This window comes from Trachymyrmex cornetzi, unplaced genomic scaffold, assembly GCF_001594075.2.
Source record: "Trachymyrmex cornetzi isolate Tcor2-1 unplaced genomic scaffold, Tcor1.1 scaffold293, whole genome shotgun sequence".
Classification (NCBI taxonomy): Eukaryota; Metazoa; Arthropoda; class Insecta; order Hymenoptera; family Formicidae; genus Trachymyrmex; species Trachymyrmex cornetzi.
In genome coordinates this window covers 89,357-114,205 of record NW_017297618.1, presented here as the reverse complement: position 1 = coordinate 114,205, position 24,849 = coordinate 89,357, and the positions used below count along the sequence as shown (strand labels likewise).

The 24,849-nt window shown below is 38.6% G+C and overlaps 1 protein-coding gene across 3 annotated transcripts in view; it reads left to right on the top strand.

The window, feature by feature from the left end:
* LOC108762310 (zinc finger protein castor homolog 1) overlaps positions 1-24,849 on the top strand; it is a 99,331-nt gene that overhangs the window by 29,319 nt on the left and 45,163 nt on the right. For 2 of the 3 annotated variants that reach the window (XM_018509254.1, XM_018509252.1), the window contains exons 2-4: positions 11,024-11,091; positions 12,523-12,971; positions 13,616-13,910. In XM_018509254.1, coding sequence (XP_018364756.1) covers positions 11,061-11,091; positions 12,523-12,971; positions 13,616-13,910 — 775 coding nt within the window. In that variant the 5' untranslated portion in view covers positions 11,024-11,060. The remainder of the gene's footprint in view (positions 1-11,023; positions 11,092-12,522; positions 12,972-13,615; positions 13,911-24,849) is intronic. The other variant, XM_018509253.1, reaches the window with a different exon arrangement.

Below are 24,849 nucleotides of genomic sequence, written 5' to 3'. Positions count from 1 at the left end.
AAGAAAGGATTTCCCGTTCCTTCAATCAACTTAATCAATACTCACGGTCATAGTAGTTATCCTAATCTGTTCAATTTAGAAGCATCGTCTAATCAGAACGGCCTTTATACGAGTATGTGCAATAAATAAGTATAATGGTATACATTCAAATTATGCTTTAATAACACGTGGAAAGAACAGTTTTGTTAAAATATCTAAAAAATTTAACTGGATACAGATTTGAAAATAATTTCGTTCAACTATCAAAATAACTATATAGAACGCTTGAATATTGGTGCTTTAAGTAACATTCTAGCAACCAGTTTAATCGTCCTACATAAATGTTTTGATTATCTGAATTAGAAACTCTGTAGCAATCTGGCACGAATGATTTTGTCAAAATCTTATGAGAGTAAAATATACATACTATCTTCTTTATACGTACTATCTTACTCTAACTTGTAGTCTCACTCTGCTGTTTCACTCTGCAATCTTAATTAAAGTTACAGAATGAGATAGTATAAGTTAGAGTGAAATGTATACATATAATAACTGTCTCTTTCTGTATATACTATCTCACTTTAACTTATACTGCCACATTATGTAATTATAAATGTAATATACTTGTTATATACATTTATACAGGAGTCATGTATCTGTCTCTCTCAGAGAATTTTGACAAAATACGTGGTTAAACTGTTATAGGGTCTTTCAAATAAAATTATTTTCAGATCTATAATATCCAGCTAAATTTTTTAAAACCATTCTTTTCGTGAAATAATTTAGTTACATCTGTAACATCATTTGCAAATACAAGAGGAATCGGATGCAAGTCTAAACTTCCGTTAAACTCAGCGAGATTCAGGGGAATCGCGCATCGCGAGACGATCTAAAATATGGCCGGCTCGACACCCGAGACCCTCGAAGAAACGATCGTGTTGCGACTTAACGAAGAAAGCGAGCATTCAACCTCCGTTCAGAAGCGTTTCTTCAGTCGAGGAGACGTTGCGTTCGGCTCATAAAAAGCGGCCCATGGAAGCGCCGATCGTTTCGCTTCCTAAGTGTAACGTTTGCGAGATGGCTCTAATTGGTGTTCGAGGTTGATGAGCGCGTATGCGAGACCGCTCAGAATTTTCAATACGTCTTTCTCCTCCTTCCCTTTCTTGTTCTTTCTCTCGTAAAAATTTGCCTTGCACAGACATTTCCTCGTTTTCACGATGCGTAAAAACAATTCCGAAAGCATCGCGTGATTTCGGAGCGGATAATTATGGAGGTCAAGTATCATTTAGCGAATATAAAAATTTGCAGTCTTTTTTTTTGTACTATCACCATTTCATTGAATTATTTTCGATTGCTAATATATGTGTAACTATGTTTCGTCTTAAAATAAACGCTTCTCTTGTGATTATTTAAAATATCAATTGTTGATACTTATGGCCTCGTATGGAAATAGGAAGATAAATCGTATATCGCTGTTTTTAAGGCTGTTTTATTAAAATCCGCGAATAAGAGAATATCCCTGTAACACCACTGCCCCCTTATTGCTCGTTACCAGCAATATGGCCCCCTTTTTAGTGGAAGCCACCCCGAATCGAGCGAAACCAGACCAGTCCAGGCTGCTATAAATCTCGGAAGTTTTAATGCCTTGCAGCCTGCACGGCAACCCCCCAATTCCCCCCCCCCTCCTCCCTCCTGTGATATCCTTCTTCTTCTGCATGGCGGACCCCACCTCTCCGTCAACCCTTATGTCCGTATTTGCATACGCGCATAATAGCGAGTGCGACGCGGCCTACCCTTTACTATTAATTTTATAAAATTGTTCAGGCCATTGCTGATCGCGTCCCTCCTGCCTTATTTAAATAACGGATTTTCGAAATCTCGTTTTCAGAGCGATTTAAGAGGGGAGGACACGTCGCATATTCGTTGAGAAATTCTGAATCATACAGCTTTCGTGTAAATGGAGCCATATTGCCGCTTGGAATAGATAAAAATTTATGTAACATTATACGTATAATCAACATTTAAATTTTAATGCTTGATATAGATTAAGACGAGTATTGCATGTTGCAAATTATCGATGCGATATATTCTTTATATTGTTTGTTCTGGAAAAAAATTTAGATTTTAATCCTTTATTCGGGAAATATTATTATCTTTGGAAGTTTGAAAATTTTTTACAAAAATATATAGCTACAAGACTCAAAAAACAAAGTACTCCAGAAAATTTTATTTATTGAATTATTTATTTATTGGATTATTTTATTTATTGGAAAATTTTATTTATTGGACTTTATTTATTGAATTATTGAAATTTTGTAGGTAATGTTAATTCTGAAATGTAATTTTGATGGAATAATTGATTGTAGAGGGATAAAAATATGTACTTTTTAAAATGTGTTTTCTTTTTTTTATTTATGTTTCACTTCTTTTTCTTCAAGCAGCTAAAAAATGATAATTTTTTAGTTATGTCGTTGTTATAGCAAATGAATGATGTATCGTTCAAGCATGCTATTAGTCGCGTTTCGTGTATGAGTCAACATCCATCGATTAATTATTCAGCACTCACTCGTTAATTAGCCTTAAAACCTCTCCGGTAGAATTCCGGTTGTAAGTTCGTGACGATTAAGCCAAGATGACTCCGACGTTCCCGCATCTAGCGAAAGAAGATTTACCATTAAGTCGACTGCTGCTTGGACATGCAGCTTCAGTAGTGGGAGAAGCCCATTAGCAAATTTAATTTCATCGACATTCTATGTACTGCGCTTTGTTAAGGTCTAAATTAAGATACACACAAACTACTCTAGCATCCTAATAAAATTATCAGAAGGATTCGCAATGGACTGTTCAACAATCCCTTATAGAAATTTAATACTGAAAAGTAATGATCAGTTACTTATTTTGAGTATTGAAAGTACTATTGTTCAGTGCTTTTAATATTCAAAATAAATAATTTTTATTGACCGGTACATTGGATTTCTGTAAAGGGAATAATTTCAAAGTTACACCAAAAAAAGTCTGATAAGAACTGTTAAATATTGAATAAAATAATTTCATTTAAATGTTCAGTTAATATAATCAAAAATAATTTTACTTTCTATACATTTAGTAATTATTGCGATTGGTTATATTATTATGTCTGGTAATACTTACTAAATATTTACAAAAACGAAATTATTTTTGTTTACATTATATAATCAGACATTTGATTGAAATGATTTCATTCAACATTTAGGAATCATTACCGTATTCTTTCTTTAGTATGAATGCAATCAGGTCTATTTTATTTATCAAGAACAATACTTATAGTTTATCTACATAAAATATTCAAAAAAATTTTAAGATCGTAATAAGGTTATGAATTAAAAAAAATATTACGATTAGTCGATTTTTCCTTTTTAGTTAATGCGACTTTTCAATATTTATTTACAATTACATTATTTTTGTGAATTTGGAAAGAAGTGATAAAAAGAGAAGATGGAAAGAAAAAAAATGAAACGAGGGAAACCGGCGTAAAATCGCACATTTGAGCTTGCTCGCGCCTATTAAGATGTTTTAGCGCAACCGACGAGATCTCTCCTTTAAAGGTCCAAAAGTCCCCGCCGTCGCCGCGCCGGTTCTACTTAGAACCGATGGCGGCTTAACTACCGTAACCGTATCCAGGTCTAAATAGTCGGAGTTACGCTAAGTAGCCCTAACCAGATTAGTGAGTCGTTGCGTGCTCTATTTTTAACAGCGCGCGCGCAAAGCACACACAGACATGACCGAGGCGTGTTTTACACGGCGGACGGGAGAGCCGGACGGAACGAGGTGCCGATGAACGGAAAAACGAAGACAGTCGAGAGAGACAACGTCGCGCTTTATCTTAATCCTTGTAAATGGAGCGTACCCTCTCGCGATCTCCTCTCTCGCCCGCTCTTCGCGCTCAATTCTCCGGTAAACTATCGTAATTTCACCACTCGATATCGCTCCCGGTTCTCTCACATCCGAGAAGGAATTCTGGGAGAAACGGAACAATCTGTAATATTACGTATTTGATCTAAAGATGATCTTTGTGAGGTGGTCTTTGTGGCGTGGCGCAATCCTCGTGTAGGCCAAACATCGTTGGCGAAACGCAAGACGCCCGCGTCTTCGTTGCCTCTCCACGTCGATTCTTTCGACGCGGCGCGAAGTCCAAATATTAGAAGCAAACATCCTTCCGTCCGGCGACGAGGGCCGAATTTATTTACATGATGCTCGACCATTAAACACCATCCACTTGTCTCGCGGCCGTGGACGGCGAGGCTTCGAGCAAGAGAACGAAGGGCGCGGTGGCGGCGCGGCGAGGCGATGTGGGGGCAGGAATTTTATTTCCGCTCGCATTAATTTCAACGGCGCAGAAGACGCGGCCGCCATAAGGCGCGGCTTGAAATTACGAATATTATGACTTCAACCAGTTCTCAGAATTCTATGTTTTTCATTCTTTAATCTCGGTCCTCTCGTGTTTCACACCATATCTTATGAACACACTCGCCCTCTCTCTAACCCGTTCTCTTTATACTTCCTTTCTCGGCTTCTCAGTCCGGGAGCAAGGTAGAGTGCCACACACGTGCGAAAGAGTGCAGAAGCAGTTCTACAGTAATCCTTATACAACGGAAAAGTATTAAAAAAAAATATAAGCCGCGCGAGGAGCCCGTGCTTTATCTCAGTCACTGACTCTCTCGAGAGTCCGCGGTATGTTGACTTTGGCTAAGTAAAAGTTTAATGGTAGGCCTTTGAATAATTACAAAATTATTGATCAACGAAATAAAATTCTAGAAATTTAAATGAGTAACGAGGGGTCCCATAATTTTTTGGATAGTTATGAGCAGATTTTCGAATTATAATTGTTCAATCTATTTAATGTCAAGTTGCTGTAACAATATGAAATTATATTATTATATCGCAATGTCGATTTGAATGTTTGGTGACATCAATGCGTCAGCACGATACCTACTGGATCTAAGGCTCGATATTTGGAAATGCAAGCGGCTTGACGTAAGTCGCGCTGGTATATTATTCGGCGGCGACTTGGTTTCCGGTCGTTCGTCTCAGCATGAGATAGACGATTAATATACATTTTAAGCCGTCAGTGGCAAATTTGAATAATCTCCTGGTATTCCGCAGCAGGCACGGCACTCCAGAAGCCGCGAGGGCCCCTCCAGCCCGCCGGAGCCTGGCAACGTTACGTTCGAGTGTTTGACGAACGAACGCGTTACGTCGCCGACTTTTTTGTTTCCTCCTTCTGGCATCGGCATCAGCGTCGAGCTATGTCGAGTGGTAGCCCGCTCTCACGGACCCGAGCCGCTGTCTCGTACAATTTTATCCCGTCCCAACCCGTTCCGGCGTCATCTCGTTCCATTTGATGCGTCTCCTTCATACAGATTTATAGATACGTGACTGATTTACCTTAAACCTTTTGTGTTCTTCTAATATATTTATATAAAATATATTGCTAGAATTAAATCGAAATTTCGCGGAAAAATATATTACATTAAAATTTTTTCAAAATTACGCGCCAAATGTAGCCAATCTCGAAAGCACAGTCTTAAACTGAAGCTGGAATTCTTTTACACTGAAAAAATATCTAGTTGAAATTAGACGAGCCAGAAGATTTCAATTATATCAATCAGAATTCTGGTCATCTTAACTAGAATTTAATAGATTTAACTAGAAAATTCTGATTTATATATCAATTTTCAACCTGAATTTCAATTAATTCAATCAAATATTTTTCTCATATTTTAGTAATTTTGATTATTTTTGTAACGCAAATATGCGGCAGATGTGTTTTTTTGAGAATTAGGAAGAAAAACAAAGTGTCTATAAAGTACGTTACAGAACTGTAATGACTGTAAGTATCTTAATTATCGTGAGAGACCGGCATTCCATAGTTTTTTCTCGATTCAATCGCCGGTTTTAAATTCACGAGTGTATCACCGATGCGTGACGCGTTCTCATTAGCAAGCGGTTTGCAAGCATTTTTCATAATTACGTGAAACGCTTCTCAATATGCATGATACCAGTCACCGGGAGTTCACAGGGCAATTTGTCGAACGTTGTTTTGCAAAGTAATTCAACAGGCATTTAATAAGCAAGCTTCCTCGCCACTTATTCTCCTAACACTTTTTACTCCAATTTGCTCACCGGCGACCGCGCTCATCGCGCCAAAGAAAAGAAGACAATTGAATTCGAAGATTTCCCGGAATGGCGCATCACCGCCTTCGGTCTCTTTCGATCGACTTTTGGTAACTTCAGATCTGGCATCTCGAGTATTTAGGCTAACGTTCCGGAATTTTAAAAGTCTGTCGATATCGAACTTTCCGTTGTGTGTAAGATCGAGCGATGACGCAAACGGTATAACAATGGAATCGGAAGGACAAGGAACTTTTCAAAGAGAGGATGAAATTTTAGTCTAAAATGAAATCTACCGACAAGCTCTTATTTGTGGCTCATAAGGCCTAGTTTCACAATTCACAGTTAACTCTTAATCGAGGTTCAACTTATTTCTCACCTTTTCCCAATTCTAGAATTGAAAAGAGATAATGAATAAGTTGAACCTCGGTTAAGAGGTAACAATAATCAGTTGTGAAACTGGGCCTAAGACGGATTTCTCGTTCGAGACCATCAGGAAGGAGATAGGATTAGAGCTTTGCTCAATTTAATTCTTAACGCTTGATTTTCTGAGCATTTATTACATACAATGGGTCGTTCAGATCCCGGGTTAATTTTACTAACTTTTACAAATATATAAAAATCACTACGTAATTGTTACATATATGTACTTTAACGTCTTTAAAAAATATTTGCAATATTATGTATTAAAAAAAGAAAAGATAAAGATTATGGTATGCAAAAAATTTAAACAGTGAAATGTAAGTAATAGATAAACAAATCAATTTGCTACTGCTTACATTATTGCCTTACGTTTTCCATTGTGATTGGCCAATGTGCTTACTGCTTACGTCTTACTTATATTTTTTGTGTGCCATAACCTTAAAGACATTATTTAGTTAAATGTTTCTGGTACATGAGTGTGTGAATTTTCTCTTCTAAATTTTGCTAAGGAAAAACAAATTATGAAAATCATTTTTACGACGAAAAGTTAAACATTGTCCAATGTGTAGCTCACGCGTTATTTGTAAGAAAGTTTACTGAAGATTCTCGAAGGTTGGCTTTAATATACAAGTATTTTAATTATTATTTTCACACTAAAAGATCCAGCTTAGACCGTTGAGGCTTTCAATACTCAGTGTATTCATTTTGCATTCACATTTGCGGTCTTAAAACACTATAGCTGGTTTATAATCGGTTTTTATTTTATGATCGTCTTAATTAATATCTTAAAATGTTAATGCTTTCTGATTGGTGTCGTGAGATCTGAAGATTGTACTTAAGATAGTTTTAAATATGAGGACCGATTATAAATACATTTGTTTATCTTAATAATTTTTGTGCGAAAATTAATTGTTGCCCTTCACCCTCTGACTGAAACTCCAGGAGGGTACGCTCATGTTCTATTTCAAAGAAAAGAAACGCTCAGGACACGAATGACCTAATCGCGTATTGATATACTAAGCCACTAAGGGTTAATTCGCAACTCGCAACGGAGAGATCGTTAGATTTCCGACGAACGTATGCGGGGACAACAGGCCGAGCGGAGATAAAAGTTTTCTTTCGTTCACGGTTGATCGCGAGCACTGCGATTCGATGATTTCGGTGCACGTGTGCGCATGTGTGTGCGTGCGCGCATGTAGCTTGCATGTACAGAGAGGGTGATAATGTATTCAAGGTCCGCCCCGTGTGCCGCATGGTGGGGTGAAACGGGGCGGCCCGCGCGCTATAGGTACTGTAACAGATGTTAATTATCCCTTCTGTATAGCCGGCGAAAAAAGGAGCTCGCGCTCGCGCTCCTTCCTCGCGGGCACTCGGACATATCGTCCGATCGTACACGCTGAGCATCCCCGCTCAGCGTCGCCGGGCCGCCAGAGAGCGCGTTTATTCTCGCGGCTACGCCTAACGCGCTCGCGCCAATCGGAGGGCGCGCTCGACTTCGACCGACCCTACTTGCGATTATTCGCACAGATCTTTCTGCTTAAATCTGTAGATCCGTCGATGGGCCGATGGGCCGATGTGCCGAGACGCAAGGTGGAAGTAACAATGGCTAGGAATATGTTGCGACGCGGAATTCTGTTGTACACTGGTAATTCGCCCATACCCACTTTCGTTCCATTGACGTTAAAACTGAAATAACGATTAGAATGAGATAAGAATAGAATAGAAAAGCATGAGCTGCGTTCAGGGGAAGAAGCAACTGTTGTAAGATGCTTTAATGTAATTAATACTTACTTAGTTTTTCACTGGATCTTAATGTATAAACTAATCTTAAAGCGATGCTGTCTAAGATGTGTAGTTCTTGGCATTGACGTATCGATGTTTACACCCATTATCTTTTTTCTACTTTCATTAAAAAAAAAAAAAAGAAGTCAGTAGGCAAAAACATCGGTATCAAGTCCGCAAATCACAGACCACTGTAAAGGATCTTACAACAGTTGCAAAGCTGTCTCTTTTCCTGAACACAGCTACTGTTACGTCATTTTCTAATTTTTTATCTCATATACATGTTTCGGCTAACTTTTTAGCCATCTTCGATACATACTACATTCAACGAGATATGAGATAGATGCATTCGGTGTACACTTTATTTATTATGTGTTTATACCAAAAATGTTTCTCTCTGAGATGGACAATTTATGATTGAATGAGTTTACAGTATATTCCTCGTTAACTTTACACAAAGGTTTAAAAAATTATATCTACATATTCGTGCAACGATTATAATTTGTTAAGATTGAATCTTTATAAGACGAGGAAGTCACTATAGTGGCGCTGAAACAGTGTCATATTTTGAGATGAGGAATACAATGAAGAATAATGAATTATTTAAGGAAAATCTTCTAGATTTTAAAAACAATTCCCTGTCTTCTAAAGATTAGAATTGAAAATTCAGTTTTGCAAATACATATACGTATGTCTTTCGAGACGATTTTCTCATTGACATTGCAGACAAGCGTCAGTCGAGAAGGTAGCAAGCTCGGGCTGATCTTTCGAGGACCGGTTGGTTACCGGTCTGAATAGCGGTCTGTCGTGCGAGCAATGCGCAACACAATTTGCGCCTTGATCGAGGAGGCAATAGAAAGCCCTCGTACATCAACCGTGATCGGCACGACAGGTTGGAATTACGGCGCGTGTCGCCGATCCGCGCATCGATTCGACAGTCCTGGGATGGTTTCTCTATTTAAAGGTTAATTATTTACGACCCGGCTCATTAGCTCGTCGTGATCGGCGATTACCATTCGGAGACCATGACTTCGCGACGTGTCTTATCGCGCAATCGCCAAGTTTAAATTTCGTTATCTACTTGTACGATGCATTTTAATGATTCGCGTTTAACCTTCAACTATAGCAACGGGTCATTTGGATGAAAGCTAAAATTTTAAATAGGTCGTCATCTATACAATTAGTATTATGAGGTTGAAATTTTAGATAGGTTGTATTATCTGTACAATTAGTACTATGAGGCTCTAAATTGTAGGTACAAAAACCTTGAATCTTTCCGTGGAGAAAATGATTTTGCTAAAGTATCTAAAAATTTAGATAATTTCGTTGGAACATCCAAATAATGATGTAGAAAACTCAAACATAATGCTACGAAAAGCGTCGATTTTCTATACCAACCAGTTTGAACATCCTTCATAATTATTTTAATAAAGTCTATTGTATCTAGGTAAATTTTTATATATTTGAACAAAACCGTTTTCTCCGTATATCACCGTAAACACCGTCACTTGCATTCTGTACTTTAAATAGGACGGCTTTAGAATTTAGATATAATTTTCATAGCTATATATATAGTTGAGGATTAAATAAGAAATTTCGTCATTGGGACAGCCATTCTTCCCACACGAGTGATGATTAAACACGATATTAATAAAAGACGCACCGCCGCGGTGAATACGGCTACCCATCGGCTACTCGTCTCGCGACGGGTTTCCTGAAGGATGCGGTCCGACATCCGCGCCGGGGTCAAACCCCCACGCCAAAAAAGGCAAACGGCCATACGTGTGTGCGATGCAGACGATCGCGCAATGAACGGCAGCGGCGGGCATGCCGGCAGAAGCGGGTAAGAAGTCATTTTCCAACGGATTGAAATTCCATTCCGCCGTTTCTCATTGCGGGAGAACCAAACCCGAGAGCCGTAAGGCCATGAAATGACAGTTAGTGCGAGTATAACCCCTCCGAGATAAACCCTTTCGATTGGTCGGACGTTAATGTGCTTATCACGCCGCTTGCACGTCCTTTTATTGTTTCTCTCTCATTTCTCATTTTTCTTTCTTCCTCTTCGTCGGCCGTCTTCTCTCCCTCGTGTCTTTTCTTCTGTCACACTCGTTCTTCTCTCTTTCTCTCTATATCTTTCTCCTTCGGCGTACCGTTGCCGCCGTGCGACACGACAGCGTGTAATGGGCTTAAAGGTCTGCATTCCAATAACCGAGAAACGAATTGTCGTGCACTCGCGCGTTATCGCGCCAGCCCGGTCGGTCGCCCAAGACTAGCAGCGCGAGCGAGACCAGCACCAGCGCTCGTATATCACCGTAGCTTTTGTTACGGCGACGTGCCTTTGTTTTCGCCTCGTTTTCGCGATTCCTTTACATCGCCCCCTCCTTGAGTCTAGTACAGACTCGAAAACATCGTCGGCGAGTGTATTGTCGAGACTCGGGAACAAGTCGACTTTATTCGCGACTAAATTGATCGCGCATTTCGCGGCCGGGAATTACCTCGTAATGAATCGAAATTGATTCTTACAGCGATGATTCCCTTTTGTCCGAAGGTATAATATCTGTACGCGTCAGAAAGCAGTGCCACTCCTCGCAGATCATTCTCACATATCAGAACGGAACGAGTGAGAAGCAGATCCGCCCGTTAGGCTGACCGGAATTCGAATTGAATATTATTTTGCATTTTGTTCCAGGATGCGGTGAGAAGCCGGCTGGTTCGCGAGGTTCGAGATGTCCGCCGTAACCAGCCCATATGGCCCCGGTAAAACACTTTGCGTTCTCGAGCCAATTAGATGCTAGATTCGTTCTACACGAAATATATTAGTAGCCCATTGGCAAAAGTTGTTATCTCCACTTGACATTTTTTTTTGCAATAGCGAAAAACTTGTATAATTTTTCTCATTCAAACTATCAACGAAATCATTTTTTTTTTAATTAAGAAAAATTTATTTTAGTTTTAGTTAATAACGTGTATAATATAGCATGAAAAATACAATTTCTATTTATTAAAGTGCACTTGACCGGTTTTGCAGCTGGAGGAAAGATTTTATTAAATTTTGATACAAAGTGTTTATTATTTTTATCAAATATGATTGATGATTGTAACTGCACTTGCAAGAGACTAGTAAGAATGGGAAATATACCTTCTTTTATAATTAGATTTACTTTTTTTTCCTTGATTTTATAGAGTTTATAATTGTTTTATCACATTTTTAAAACATTCAATTCGTAACCAAGGAGCTAAAGGATTCAAGTATCTCATTTTTAAAATTTTTGGATATAGCAATTTTTATATATCGGCTACTCATATAATAATAAATTTCTTATATTTATCACGAGGTGCTTTAAAAAGTCATCAAAACATTAAGAGTTTGAGCAATATTTGCACGAATGTATCTTTCTCGTATGGATTCGTTCTACGTGAAATACATTATAATAGTAATAAATTTATCTTTTTATCATGAGGTGCTTAAAAGTCATCAAAGCATTAGAAGTTTTAATAACTTTAATAATAATAATAATAATCTAGACAACAGTCACGAATGTATCTTCCTCATTTGGAATATCGAGCTCGGGTTGCTCGGGTGAGAATCCGTTACTATGTTATTATTGTCATAACCAACGATTTTCTACATTTGCACTAAGAAATAATTCTACATGAATCACAGACCGATCATTTGCGTCTAACAAGTGAAAGTAACTTAAATGCCGTATTGCAAGTATACGAATCGCAGTATTAATTTTATGGAACTATCGTTTATACGTCGCACCATCGATGTTCCGAGAAGAATCGTGCGCTTAGCGTCCGAGTTCGCGGGATTGTAATTGACGCTAAAAGTTGATATCTATTAACTGCGATATGAGAAACGAAGCGAGAAACGCGCTACGCGGCATCGCCTTGAAACGCCGAGGCATTCGTTATGCGAAATTAGTGACTATTGTCGCCTCTACCTTCGTAATGTAAGTACCGAGATACATTGCTCATCCAGATTGTCTTTATTCTCGTCCGACATACCGGAGTTTATTTGAGAGACTGACGGATGTAAAAATGAGGCGAAAAACAGCTTGAGATCAGACTCGCTCGGTTCTTGCGCACATGCCATTAGCATTAGTCGGTTGAGAAATGGAACGATAGGATTATAGCGACTTATCCAAACAAGACAGCGATCGAGTGAATTTCATCTTTCATCAGCGGAGATGCTTTCCGACTCGGTCTACAACTACGCGACGACCCGACGGGGCGCCGCCGATCAGGACAGCGACTCCCAGTACGAGGCCCAGGCCCAGTTGCAGATCACCAGCAGCATCCAGAGCAAGCCGCGGAACAAGCGGAAAAACTTCAAGCCCATAAGCAGCCGGATGGCAGAGATATCCGACGAATCCGAGAGAGACGACGACGAACCGGAGGTCGTTGAGGAGAGTTCCAGCGAGATCCTCGAGTACGAGAGGAAAACGATGTTGTTGCCGGCCGATGAGAGATCGAAGCAGAGACTAAACAACAACGAGGCCAGTCCGATGGACCTCTCGGTCACCACGAGACCGCCGTCCTCCGAGGCCGACGACGATAGCGCGGATTCTCTCAGGCATAAGTTCATCCTCGAGCAGCTCAGGTCGCAGAAGTTTTACTCCCCCGGTACAGAAGTAAGTTGCGATCAACTGATTCTTGCTTTCTGATTCATTTATTTAAGCATATTGATTGGTTGTACAATATCAGCTAAAAGTATCAACCAAAAAATCAGATAAAATAACCAATATCAGCTAAAAAATTTTCGTCATTAATACGTCCTGAAATCAACTGCAAGGAACAAAACAAATAATTTGGCTTATAAAGGGTCCTCTACATAGAAGTTGTAGCCGGTCGTAGAGTCTTAAGTCGTAGGAAACTAACCAATCACAATTAAATATAAGGATTGGTCAGTTTCCTATGACTTTAATCTCCACGACCCTCTACGACTTGTATGTAGAGGACCTTTAATGGTTTATGCAACGCAATGAAGGTGTTCTGCTGTAGTTTTAAATAAATAACTTTTAAATGAGTAAATGAGTACAAATGAACGTTTGCACAAATATTTATTAGAGTTTTATTAATATATTTAAAAAATTTGATTTAATTCGTAATGCTACTTTCTCATCAAATTCGCAAATAAGTATTACAAAACACAATTTTACACAAATATTAGACATAATAATAATAATAATTTACGAAATTTTTATATGTATTTTTGATAATGCTTTGATACATGACACATTCTTAACACAAGACGTTTATTCTCGAATGTATCCAGGCGAGAAGCCCAAACTCCGATTCATCGGATAGAAGTGGGAGCGGCGTCTTGGATGCGGAATCGTCTCGCTTGGACGATCAGGATATCCAATTCGAAGATGAGCGGGGCAACGATGTCGATGGTGAAGTCGAGATCGAAGAGCGGAAGCCCTTCGAGGGCATGAGGGAGTACGCAGAGTCAACGATGCAAGAACTTCTGGCAATTTATGGGCTGGCGGGAGGCGAACTGGCGAAATCGGTCAGCAGGCAACTGCCGCCCACGTTCCTCAACCCAAACGTTGGCCAGCAAGCTCAAGGTAAGTGACCTCCAAAATTCAGCGATTTATATTCGATCGAATAAAGTAATCCATACAATCTCAATGCATAAAATATAATGCAGCAATTTTTAAACATTTTGCAAGGATTATTTTAAACGCCATCATATTATTACTCTAATTAAAATCAGTATTATGATTCTGGATGTTTATTAAAATCATTATCGAATAGCGTTGTTAAAATCGTCCACATTGATCCGACGAAATTGTTAGATGGATCAGAATGCATGAATTGGCAAATTCGAGATTGCTGTAGGATTGATCATTGGGCGCAACTGGTCGACATTCGCGATCGGGTTTGCCCGGGTATTAATTCCGTGCCTCACTTGCCGCCAGAGTTATCGATCGACGAAATTCCAAACACTGTCATCGCGTTTTTGATAATTATTATTATTATCAAACTGTTGCTCATTATTGAGGTGTGAAAAAAGTATAAATTAGCATATCTGAGAACATTCATAATAACAATTACAATATTGGATACGATTCCTCAAAAAGTGAGACATCAGTTATAGAGCTCTATATTGATAAAAAAAAGTAGCGCATCTTTCGCTTTTATCTGAAGCATGTTGACAATCAATTTCTTATTGGTTGCTTTCCCTCTACGTTTTCCTATTGGCTAATTTCGATCTCCATTTCTCTAATTGGTCTATTGTCCAATGAGCGTTTAGTAATTCCTTAATACGATACAGTTATTAGGTCAGACATGACATTTGCGCTACTCTTATAAATATAGAGCTCTAATCGGCAATACTGCTGCTCAGACTGCTAATAGACCAAATTACATTGAATTTACTCCGAAGAAAAAAAAAACGAAATGGCGACAAACACATGGGCGTATATTCTTCCGGCGATTTGTCGGGAATCCGCTGATCTCGCGCCGCGCTGGTAGCCGCGATCATCGTTCGATACAACGTGAATTAGAAGCCTTTGCCGAGCAGTGGCGGTTACGTCAGCCGGAATCGCGATAAACGAATGCACTTCTCGCGATATGTGTGCTCGCATGAGGATGGGGGAGCTCGTATGAAGAGCCGGCGGCTTTCGGCCGGGACTGTACGTGCACCAGAACAGAATGTGGCACTTACATATTGCCGGTGCATCGCATATGTGCGCACGTGAATATGTGATGGCTCTCGCAAGATGGCCGACTTATAACTCATAAAGTCGGTCGGTCCCGACTGTGCGCTAAGCGTCGACCGCCGACCCGCGATCGATGGATGCCTTCGAGATCAGCCAGCGTCATCGTTTCCCGTTGCACGCGGCGACCAGCGTGGGTTGACGCTCTCGAGAATTCCCTGCGGTCCAGAATTCTCAAGTCCGCTTTAACTCATGTGCTCTTTCTCTCTCTTACACACACACACACGCACATTATTTGCTTGACGAAAATAGTTTTCGATATGCGTATCCCGGAACTTTGATTATAATATAAATGAAGAATGGAATGCTGATAGAACCATACGTACAGAATGCTAATAGAATCACAAATTAATTTATTCATTTCGATCCAGTGATTTTTTTTGACGATAGCTGTAACAATATGAATATATGATTCTTAATAAGAATAATCCAATACTACATAGACATTTCCAAACAAACTTGAAATATATTATGGGAATAATGTAAAGTTTGTTACAATCTTATGTTTACGAACAAAGGCCGAGGTGAAGAGTTTCCACTCGTTTCTTACCGTCGCGTCCTCCAACTAGTTGCCACCTACGTGCAGGTGACGAGGAACAAAAGCCGGGATATTTTACGGTGCTACGTATCGTCGCGATTGATACAAAAAAATTTTGCGTAATTTATCATGTAAAAGATCTTAAAGTATCATCTTAGCAGTGACGCATTAGACAACGACAAAAAAGGGAAGGACGGTTCTTAGAAGAACCTCATTCGAACCTCGCCTTGACGATCTGACAAACAAATATGTTGCGTATTTGTTTCTCTTAGAGTACACTGCCATATCATATCGCGTTTATTCTGATGAAATAAAATACTCTACAAGAGTATATTAACGTCCAGGAACACCCATGACACGATTATATTGATCACGCTTCTCTTTTCTTCGTACTAGTTAAAAGTCAATTTATGCTCATTCAGATAGAACGGTTTTGTGCTGAAGTATTTAAAAACTTGAACAGATCTGAACTTCTAAATTAATCTAGTTACAGCTAGTTGCTAGAATGTCCTAAACTTTTTGTAGAATTGTTCGTCACGCTTGATCTTTACAGAAATCTAATTTATATTACTAGAAATATTTATTTTGAATATTAAAAGCACTGAACAATAATCCTTTCAATACTCAAAAATATAAGCAATTGATATCACTTCCTTCCAATATTAAATTTTTGTAAGGGGAATTTCATACGTAATTATTTTGACGATCCAACAGAATTATTTTCAGATTTGTATCTATCTAAATTTTTAGATACTTTATTATAATAATTTTCTTTCTGCGCACACGACCTATATCCTATGTTTTCAAACTTTTGTTACGATCTGTTGGGGATCTATCAAATATTAGATTAATTCTCTGTCAGACTTTTCGTTCGGTTAATCGCTCCATTTCATGGCGCCGCGATATTAATGTAATACAACGAGGGCAGAAAAGATGTGTATCAGTGTCGTACAATCGCCATGCTGAGCGAGCGGGGGAGCAATAATCTTGCGCGAAGAAAAGCAGAAAACTCACCTATGTGCCGCCGAGTGGAAGAGAGAGAGATGGAGTACTTCAGTAGGATCGAAGGGTGGGGTCCGATGAGAGGTGAAGAGGGAGGATACCGCGATGCCTCCGTGAACCCATTAATCATTCCACCCGGATAAAAGGTAGTAAGGATGAAAAGAGAAGACGGACAGTCGGACGGACAACGGGCAGGCACGCAGCAGACGCTGGAAGGAGCAGATAGAAGAAGGAGGGAGAAGGAGAACTCTTTTCCTCTTTCTCCGTCCACTTCCTCTCTCGCGCGAACGTGAGCGCGAGCACGCAGGATCATTTTTTATTTTTGTCCTTTTCGAAATTCGTTGGACGCCTCGCCATTGTCAGGGCCCGCGGAGACTCTCGAGACAGGGCCTCCTCCCCGGGGCCCCCCCGGGCCCCCGGGCGTCGTTCCGTCGCACGGGGCCAGATTCATTAACTGATAGCACACGATTCCTCCCCAGCTCGATTACGTTTTTTAACGATATCCGTCCGCAGCGCTGAGTCGGAAGAATGATCATCGAATCCCACCCGTCGGGCGAGAAAATCCGCTCCATGTTCGAAATCGGCTTGGACCAACCGATCGACGGGGCCATCTCTTTCTCTCCACGTATAGATAGTCGTTCAATTTACCGAGGCTTTAAAAAGTAATCGACGTTATAGCGGATGATTATCTACTTGAAAAGACACACGCGTGTTCTAAGAAAAAAAAAAGAAAAAGAATTCTAGAGTCCAAAATTCTCCAGTTGTTTCTAAATCTCTATCTCTCGTCGCACGTTACAAATCTCTTTAAAAAAAAGAATTCTCGAGACGAAAAGATTCCGTTTCGAAAAGCGAACCTTCTTCTAGTCTGAGAGGAAAGTTCAGCCGCTGCGAACCCTTCGTTAAGAAACGCCGGATTCAAAAAGCCAGCTAACTCGGCTGCTATTCAACGAATCTATCGTATCTACTAGCCGGGTTTAATTCGAGACGTTGGTAGGAATGGAACAGCGAATCGATGGTATTAAAGAAAGGGGAGCGGCGGGGGGATCTGGATCAGCCTGGTTACGAGCTTTTATGTACCTCGCTCGGGCACGTATATATGAGTTAGATATGATGGTCCCCGAGGACGAATCGTTGCGAGATCGAAATCGGAGCTTCCTTCTTGAATACGGACAAAGAGCCCCCTTCTTGGTTGACGAGAGACATTAAGGATCTCTGGTGGTCGAATCCAGTCGTTGAATCGAGAATTTGTGATGTATTTCGATGAAATTTATGCAAGTAGAAAACGGGGAAAAGAGTAAGAAAAGGAAAATAGTACCAGAAAAACAGGTTACGTTAGCTGTTACCTTAGACTTTTATTCTTATTCTTAAGCTTTCTAAATGATTTATGCTACGGATGGCAATGTTTTTCACAATTTCCTGTTTTATCAGATATTCACGATAATGGGCGAAATGTATATCTCGCATTTGGCGGAGAATATTTTCTGCTAAGCGCAGATTGGAGGAAGAAGAAGAAGAAGAAGGTGCAGAGAAAGATCGACGAATCTTGCGAGACGTTGATCGTCGCTGAATTCCCTCGGTGCGACGAGATCGTGAAACGTTTTATGAAAGCTTTTATGAAAGGCTTTACGAGCCACGGACCGAACTGGGGCCCCGAGTTCGCTTCTGCTACACACGTGCTGTCACGGCGATGAGCTCCCCTGAAACCCCGCGGGGCCCTATTCTCGTCCTCCACCTCTCTTTATCTTTCCCTCTTTTACGCGGCTCCGCAACGAGTCGCGTTTTCTCTATCGATCCTCGAAAGTGCCTCGTTTTTCATCATCATCATATCCGTCGTCAATACCTCGTCTCTCCCTTGATCGCGTCCTTCTCCCTTTTCTCGTTTTCCATTTTTTTTTTCTCGCACTCTTCTCGTTCATCCTCGGATATATTTCATAGCCGGTATTTTCCCCGGCTGAAATTTTTTCGCGACGTCAAAGAGTAAAGCTTAGATTAACGTTCTGCGAAAGCACTGGAATGCTGATGTCATTTGCATAAGAAAACGAGCGAATCGATGGTTATTTGAATTTTCATCTTCCCCCCACGATTAATTTCCTTGAAAACTCGAATTTTTCTACTATCATTTATACAACTATCTCGTTGTAGTTGTGTGACGTTGATGTCCGCTTCCGGGTCAATTGGATCTCCTCAGCTTTTTTGTTCTCCAATTAAGTTCTGAGTCAGAGAGCGGTGGCAAGAGGGGGACGTTCTATTGATGTTGGACGCGGTACAGTCCTTGCAGTAGCCTGCGTTTGCGACGTTTCTATGTATCTCTCGAACTTCTGTCTTTTTTTTTTTTTTTTACAACGATCGGCATCATCGCAATTGGAATCGTTAACGAGCTTGTCTGCGTCATGAGTCGATTATTTGTGAAGATTCAGAATTTTTCTCCGTGATTATAAATTGACGTATCGATGAACTTTAACACGGAGGCATCGACGAGTAGGAAAGCATAGAACGGTAATCAAGTTAAACCGCCGATTATGAGCAGTTATTATCCGCGAGGCTGGATGTTCTTGCGAAATCATCTCGGATCGTTGCCGATAAAATGTTATTGTGATAAAGGATATTTTTGTAATAATATTTTTGTAATTAGTTTAAAATAGTTTATATTCAAAAAATAAAAAGACTGATTAAAAATTAAAGAGATTTTTTTTTAAATAAAAATAAAACATGTCTCTAGAGAAAACTAAATGCAAAAACTATTCATTTTCAAATTGTTTATTGTATAAATGTAATTTCTTTCCGGATATATGTATACAGAGTGTTTTCAAATTCGCGCCCGCGAAGTACAAGACGTCATACTTTAAAAAGAAACAATTTTTTCCTTTTGCGTCTGACAAGTAATTTTTGCAGGAGAGCAGGTTAAAGTTGTACGAGTAAACGCAAAAATTATTTATCGAATGTAATTTTACTACAGGACAAAGTCGTTTGTTTTAGCACAAAAAACAATTTTTTCCTTTAGCAAAATTGCGTCCGATAAGTAGTTTTTGCAGGAGAGCAGGTTGAAGTCAACAAATGAGCGCAAAAATTATTTATCGGGTGCAATTTCGTTAAAAAAAAAATTTTATCTTAGCATAAATTATCACGTCTTGTACTTCACAGGCGCGAATTTGAAAACATCCCGTATAATAGATATAAAGACAAAAATTTAGGTTTTAATTAATATTTCGAGGATCCATTATAATAAATTTCTGAACTTGTTTGATTCATGAAAATCTCATATTTACTGTCTGTTTATCCCATAATACTTTACATTAATCCTGTTTTATGACAATAATAAAAGTGAAGAAGGAAATATAATTTAAATAACAAATCAATAATTCGTTCCCTTCTTATTTACAAAATTTTACAAAATACTCTTAACAAAAATATTTTTTACAAATATTAAACTGATATTTTCCTCTTATATTTAAATTGCAGATAGAATTATTATTCCAGCACCTAACTTTAATCATAGTTGATTCTTATTCTTACTTAGTTGATTTATTCATATGACGGTCTTATTTCTCACTTATCATTGCTTATATTTTCTGTTTTTTTTGCTTGATTCTTGTTAAAACAAAATTGTTCACGATGTGACGTTACTGACAAAGAACGATTTGGCGTCATAATCCAGGTTAATAAAAAAATGAATGTTCATTTCTATCAATGTAAATTAACATTTTTATTTAACCTTGATTTAACTTATTTTTTATCTTTTTCTAGTTCTAAGAATGAGAAAAGGAAAAAGAATAAATAAAACCGAGGTTCAAATTAATCTACACTAATAGAAATGAGTATTATTTGATTTTGATGAGAAACCTTTTAATTGAAAACGTGATGAATTTGCGATTTTATTCTTTGGTAGAACTAACACCAAAAAACAGAAAAATCAGATTAGGATATTATACATCTTCTGTGAAATCCTTTCCCATTCTCGTTCATTCTCCGCGAGCGTCCTCCTGCTTATTCTTTTTCCTCTACTCCTTGCGGCATCTTGTTTATTTTGCCCGTCAGTTCGCTGACACTTGGACATTCGTTTAAATTTAGAATTCAATAGGTTCCTTTTACCGACCGTACTTTCGTGCCTTAACGGATTCCCCGCTCGCCGAAGATTATTTGTTTAATTCCAGCTCTACGTCGATCTCTCGCCGTTTCCCGTGTTTCTCGTCCTCGTCCAACGACTGTCAACCCGGAACTCGCTTCTTCTTCTTATGCTATTGCTGTTTAACGCGTAACTATCTCGAGTGCGTTCCTCTTTCTTTCTTATAGACACTCCGAACAAACCGACGACAAACACCATACAACATTACGCTTTTCAACGGTATCTTAATTATCATTCTCTTATCGGTGGTCTTTAATAAATAAATTATCTAACGTTTCACTCTTCTAATATAAATATGCGTGGAATTGTAAAATGATAAACTATTTAAAGACAAATATTTGACCTAGCAAAAAGAAATGAACAAAAATGTATATATGTATATAGTGTATACATATATGTAGCCTACTAAATTTTACATTTTAATTTAATTGTAAATTAAAAGAGAGACACAATGCATATCAATATAACGGAAAATATTAAATATATGTGCTCCAAATAACCTGTGTTATAATTAATGATATTTAATGAATTGTAATATTTATCACACACTGAAAAAAAATTGGTTGAATTATTATTAGTCTAAAATATATCTTATATTATAATAACTATTATAGATTATTTGATGAAATATGAACGATCCATAATTTTGATTTAAATAATTAGACAAACTTGGCATTCTAGTTATTGGAATCAGACACATTTGATTGCATGAATTCTGGTAATAACATAACTTTGATTAAAATATCAAATTCTTTAATTATAATAACCAGAAATTCTATTACTTTCATCAAAATTTACTTAAGTATATCTTGTTAATTTTATTATTATATATACGATTATTGTTTTCGTGTAGGTAACTGAAAATTGTGCTACTTGATAAAATTTTCGCGACATTTTTAACATAAATAGCGCCAAGTGCTTTTAGGTACGTCCTCTTTTTCGAAATATTGCTTTCCTCGATAGTATGACCCAGCACAAAGAATATCGCGGTGTAAGTGCAGCGATCGCTTTATTACTTTATTTCTCCGTGCATCTACTCACGCCGTACCGAGGTGCGACTTTTACGACCGTCTCTTTGTGCCATCCTCGCCGACGCAACGCCGGCAACAAGTAGTTCTCGTCGAATCAATGGATTGGGATCCAGCGGACACTTCGTCGTCTCACCGCATCCTCGATAATTTTATCTTTACGAGTACCGGTTTCGCGCGCGCATATTCCCTGGATTAGCCTTCGTTATACTCGAACTTCAGAGAAACTCCGTGTTTGTGAAAATCCGCTTTCCTCTTATGAGTCCGCGATTTTTAATATTTTTTACTCAATTTAAGCATCTTTATTAAAAAAAAAAAAAAGAAATTTAATTACACTCATTTTTATGATTTGATATAATTAATTATGAAGCTGACGTGAGTCTGTTAATTTCATTCAATTATATTCTTTATGTTACATATGCAAATTTAAATTGTTATTAAGATACTACTTGATATTCACATATACACATATTTTTTATACGAGTTATGTCATTTTTTTTTTAAATTAATTAAGTTGCCTTTTAGTCAACATAAATTAAATGGATCTCGCAGACTTAGCGTCAGTAACTGTGTTACAGATTTTGACGTCAGCTTGGGAGGATTAATGTGATTAATCATCGCTAAAAATTTACATATTTTAATTTTAAAGAACATATTTGGTATTTTAATTTTTGAAACCCAAATTACACAGTCATTTATTTTAATATTATATGCACGCGATTAACTTGTTCTTTAAATTTTTCCGAAATTATTCGATTGTATGTCAAAATTATTATTTCAAAGATGACTAAATCGATTGTATGTCAAAATTATTATTTCAAAGATGACTAAAAGAGGATTCTTGTTTTGCCCCCTTATTCGCGGCACTTCTTTGCTCTCCTCGCTCGCGGTGTCAATAATCGAATGAAAAGGGCGACCTTCCATTAGTATTTCCACGGAGACTCCGTGAGCTTGATTAATTTTTCAAACACTCCCATCTCTCAGTTTCGTCGATGCGTGCGTTAAGATAGGGAAAGCCAGAGAAAGAAAAAGGGAAGGAGAGAGAAAGAGAAGGCTGCATCGTGGTCGAGAAGGCCCATTAGGCCTCACGGGCGCTGAGACCTCGTGGGCCCCTTGTCAGTCTCCGAAAACCAGAAAGTCAGCTTGTCAAATTAATCACGGATGACCAATCCATCAGGAGGCATTCCTAGCCGAGGAGGATCTCCTTCGTCGTTGCTGTTGTCGTCGTCATCGTCTTCGTCGTGGCTGTCGTCTTCTTCCTTTTCACGACCAACGTGACGTTGCCCTCTTCGCTTCTCCGATTGGTTTCACGAACTCTCAAATAGGTTTTATTTGTTACAATTAAAAATGCTTATTAATTATCTCTGACCGTACGTATTAAATACATTTGCAATTACACGAGTTCAATTTGATCTTAATTATCCACGCAACAATCCAGATTGGACGAATCGTGAACAAGATGAAAGAAAGCGGAGGTAAAGTACATTTGTCTGTGAGAAATCCGTGACGGGAATCTCGAGGACACGAGAGGGCGTCAATAACCCTTCGCACCCTTTGCGTTGGATATTTCTTTGATTTCAGAGCATCTTGAGAGGAGTTCTGCTCGTGAAAAGACTGTGACGAACAAACGAGAAAATAAGAGCAGATTATCTCGTGGGAGTACAGATACCCGAAAACACATGGCTGGTACAGTCCAAGAAAGAAACGCCATCAGCCCTGCATTTCACAATTATTCCAACATGCATTCTCGACAACGTATCTCTTTTTCTTCTTTCAGCTTTTTGTTTGTTTCTCCGTCAATCAATTCGCTCATCACCGATATTTGTTTGGCAGTCGTGCAAAAGTTCGTCATGTCTCTCTGCCAAGTATTTATTACAGCCAATTGCCAAATTAACGGCCTACAAGTCGACTTTAGAATCGATCGCTGCGGCGAACGAATTGGAGATCGTTTATATTTAAATCAATACCTCTCCGTTCAACATAGTCATTGTTATTGTCTTAATAGCCTCGAATCATCAACTGTTTCTATCTATTTCAATTTGAATATTTTTCATTGCTTAAATCTCTTTAAATCTAAAATAAAATAGTATACAGATTTCAACTTTTTTTTATAATACATAATAATAAGATTAGGTGAAATACAAAAGAATTTTTTTCACAATGGGCACAAACAAACACGTATATGTAGCGAGCAAAATATTGCCGACTCTTACGAAGGGTTTAGAGAAATCGCATTGCTCCAGGGCGACTTTGCCAAATAAAGGGTTAAGGGCCATGCCGAATCTCAGGAGCCTTTTATCCGAGCCCGATGCGTTGGATGAGGCAGGCGAGAGAAAAGATCCGCGAAAACCAGTTTGTCCAACCTAATACGGTGCCTGTGGCATTGGCGATCTTAATGAACTTCTACTTCTCTCTCTCTCTCTCTCTCTCTCTTTGTATGTAACATTATTTCTCTATATGTAACATACAATATTATCACGTTTTTCAAATCATCAAGTATTATCACACATTAGCAAACTTTGTATCACTGTTTAAGCGCTTGAGGGAACTTGTCTCAATTCATGACGCTTTCTGTCTCCTCTTTCTCTTCCCCTCTCTCTCTCTCTCTCTCTCTCTCTCTCTTTCTCTTTCTATCATCTTTTGTTTAGCTTCTTTTCTTTCTTAGTTAATTTCAAAGATTGTAGATTTTTCGCGCGGGATTATTACATTCCCTCGTTAAATATATAAAGGATCTAGATGCGCGAGTCGCGAAAGGTCGGAAGTGAGAAACCATTAAAGACACGCCGGTTAAATATGACGGACGTAGCGCCAATTACGTGCGACGTGTCCTACTTTACGTTGATGACAAGGAGGAACGTTACGATCTTTATATTCAACAAGAATCTTCCTCACGTGTAAATACAACGAAATGAAGAATGTCAACGGAACATTTTTAAACTTGTGTACTTTATAAAAACATCTCTCATGGGGAATTGTCTAATGTGCGTAATGTAGAGAGACGAAAGACACACACAAGAAAATAGTTTGCAGAAAAAGCGTTATGATCATCTAATCTTAATATTTAAATTCTGCTGCGCAACGAGGCTCCACGGC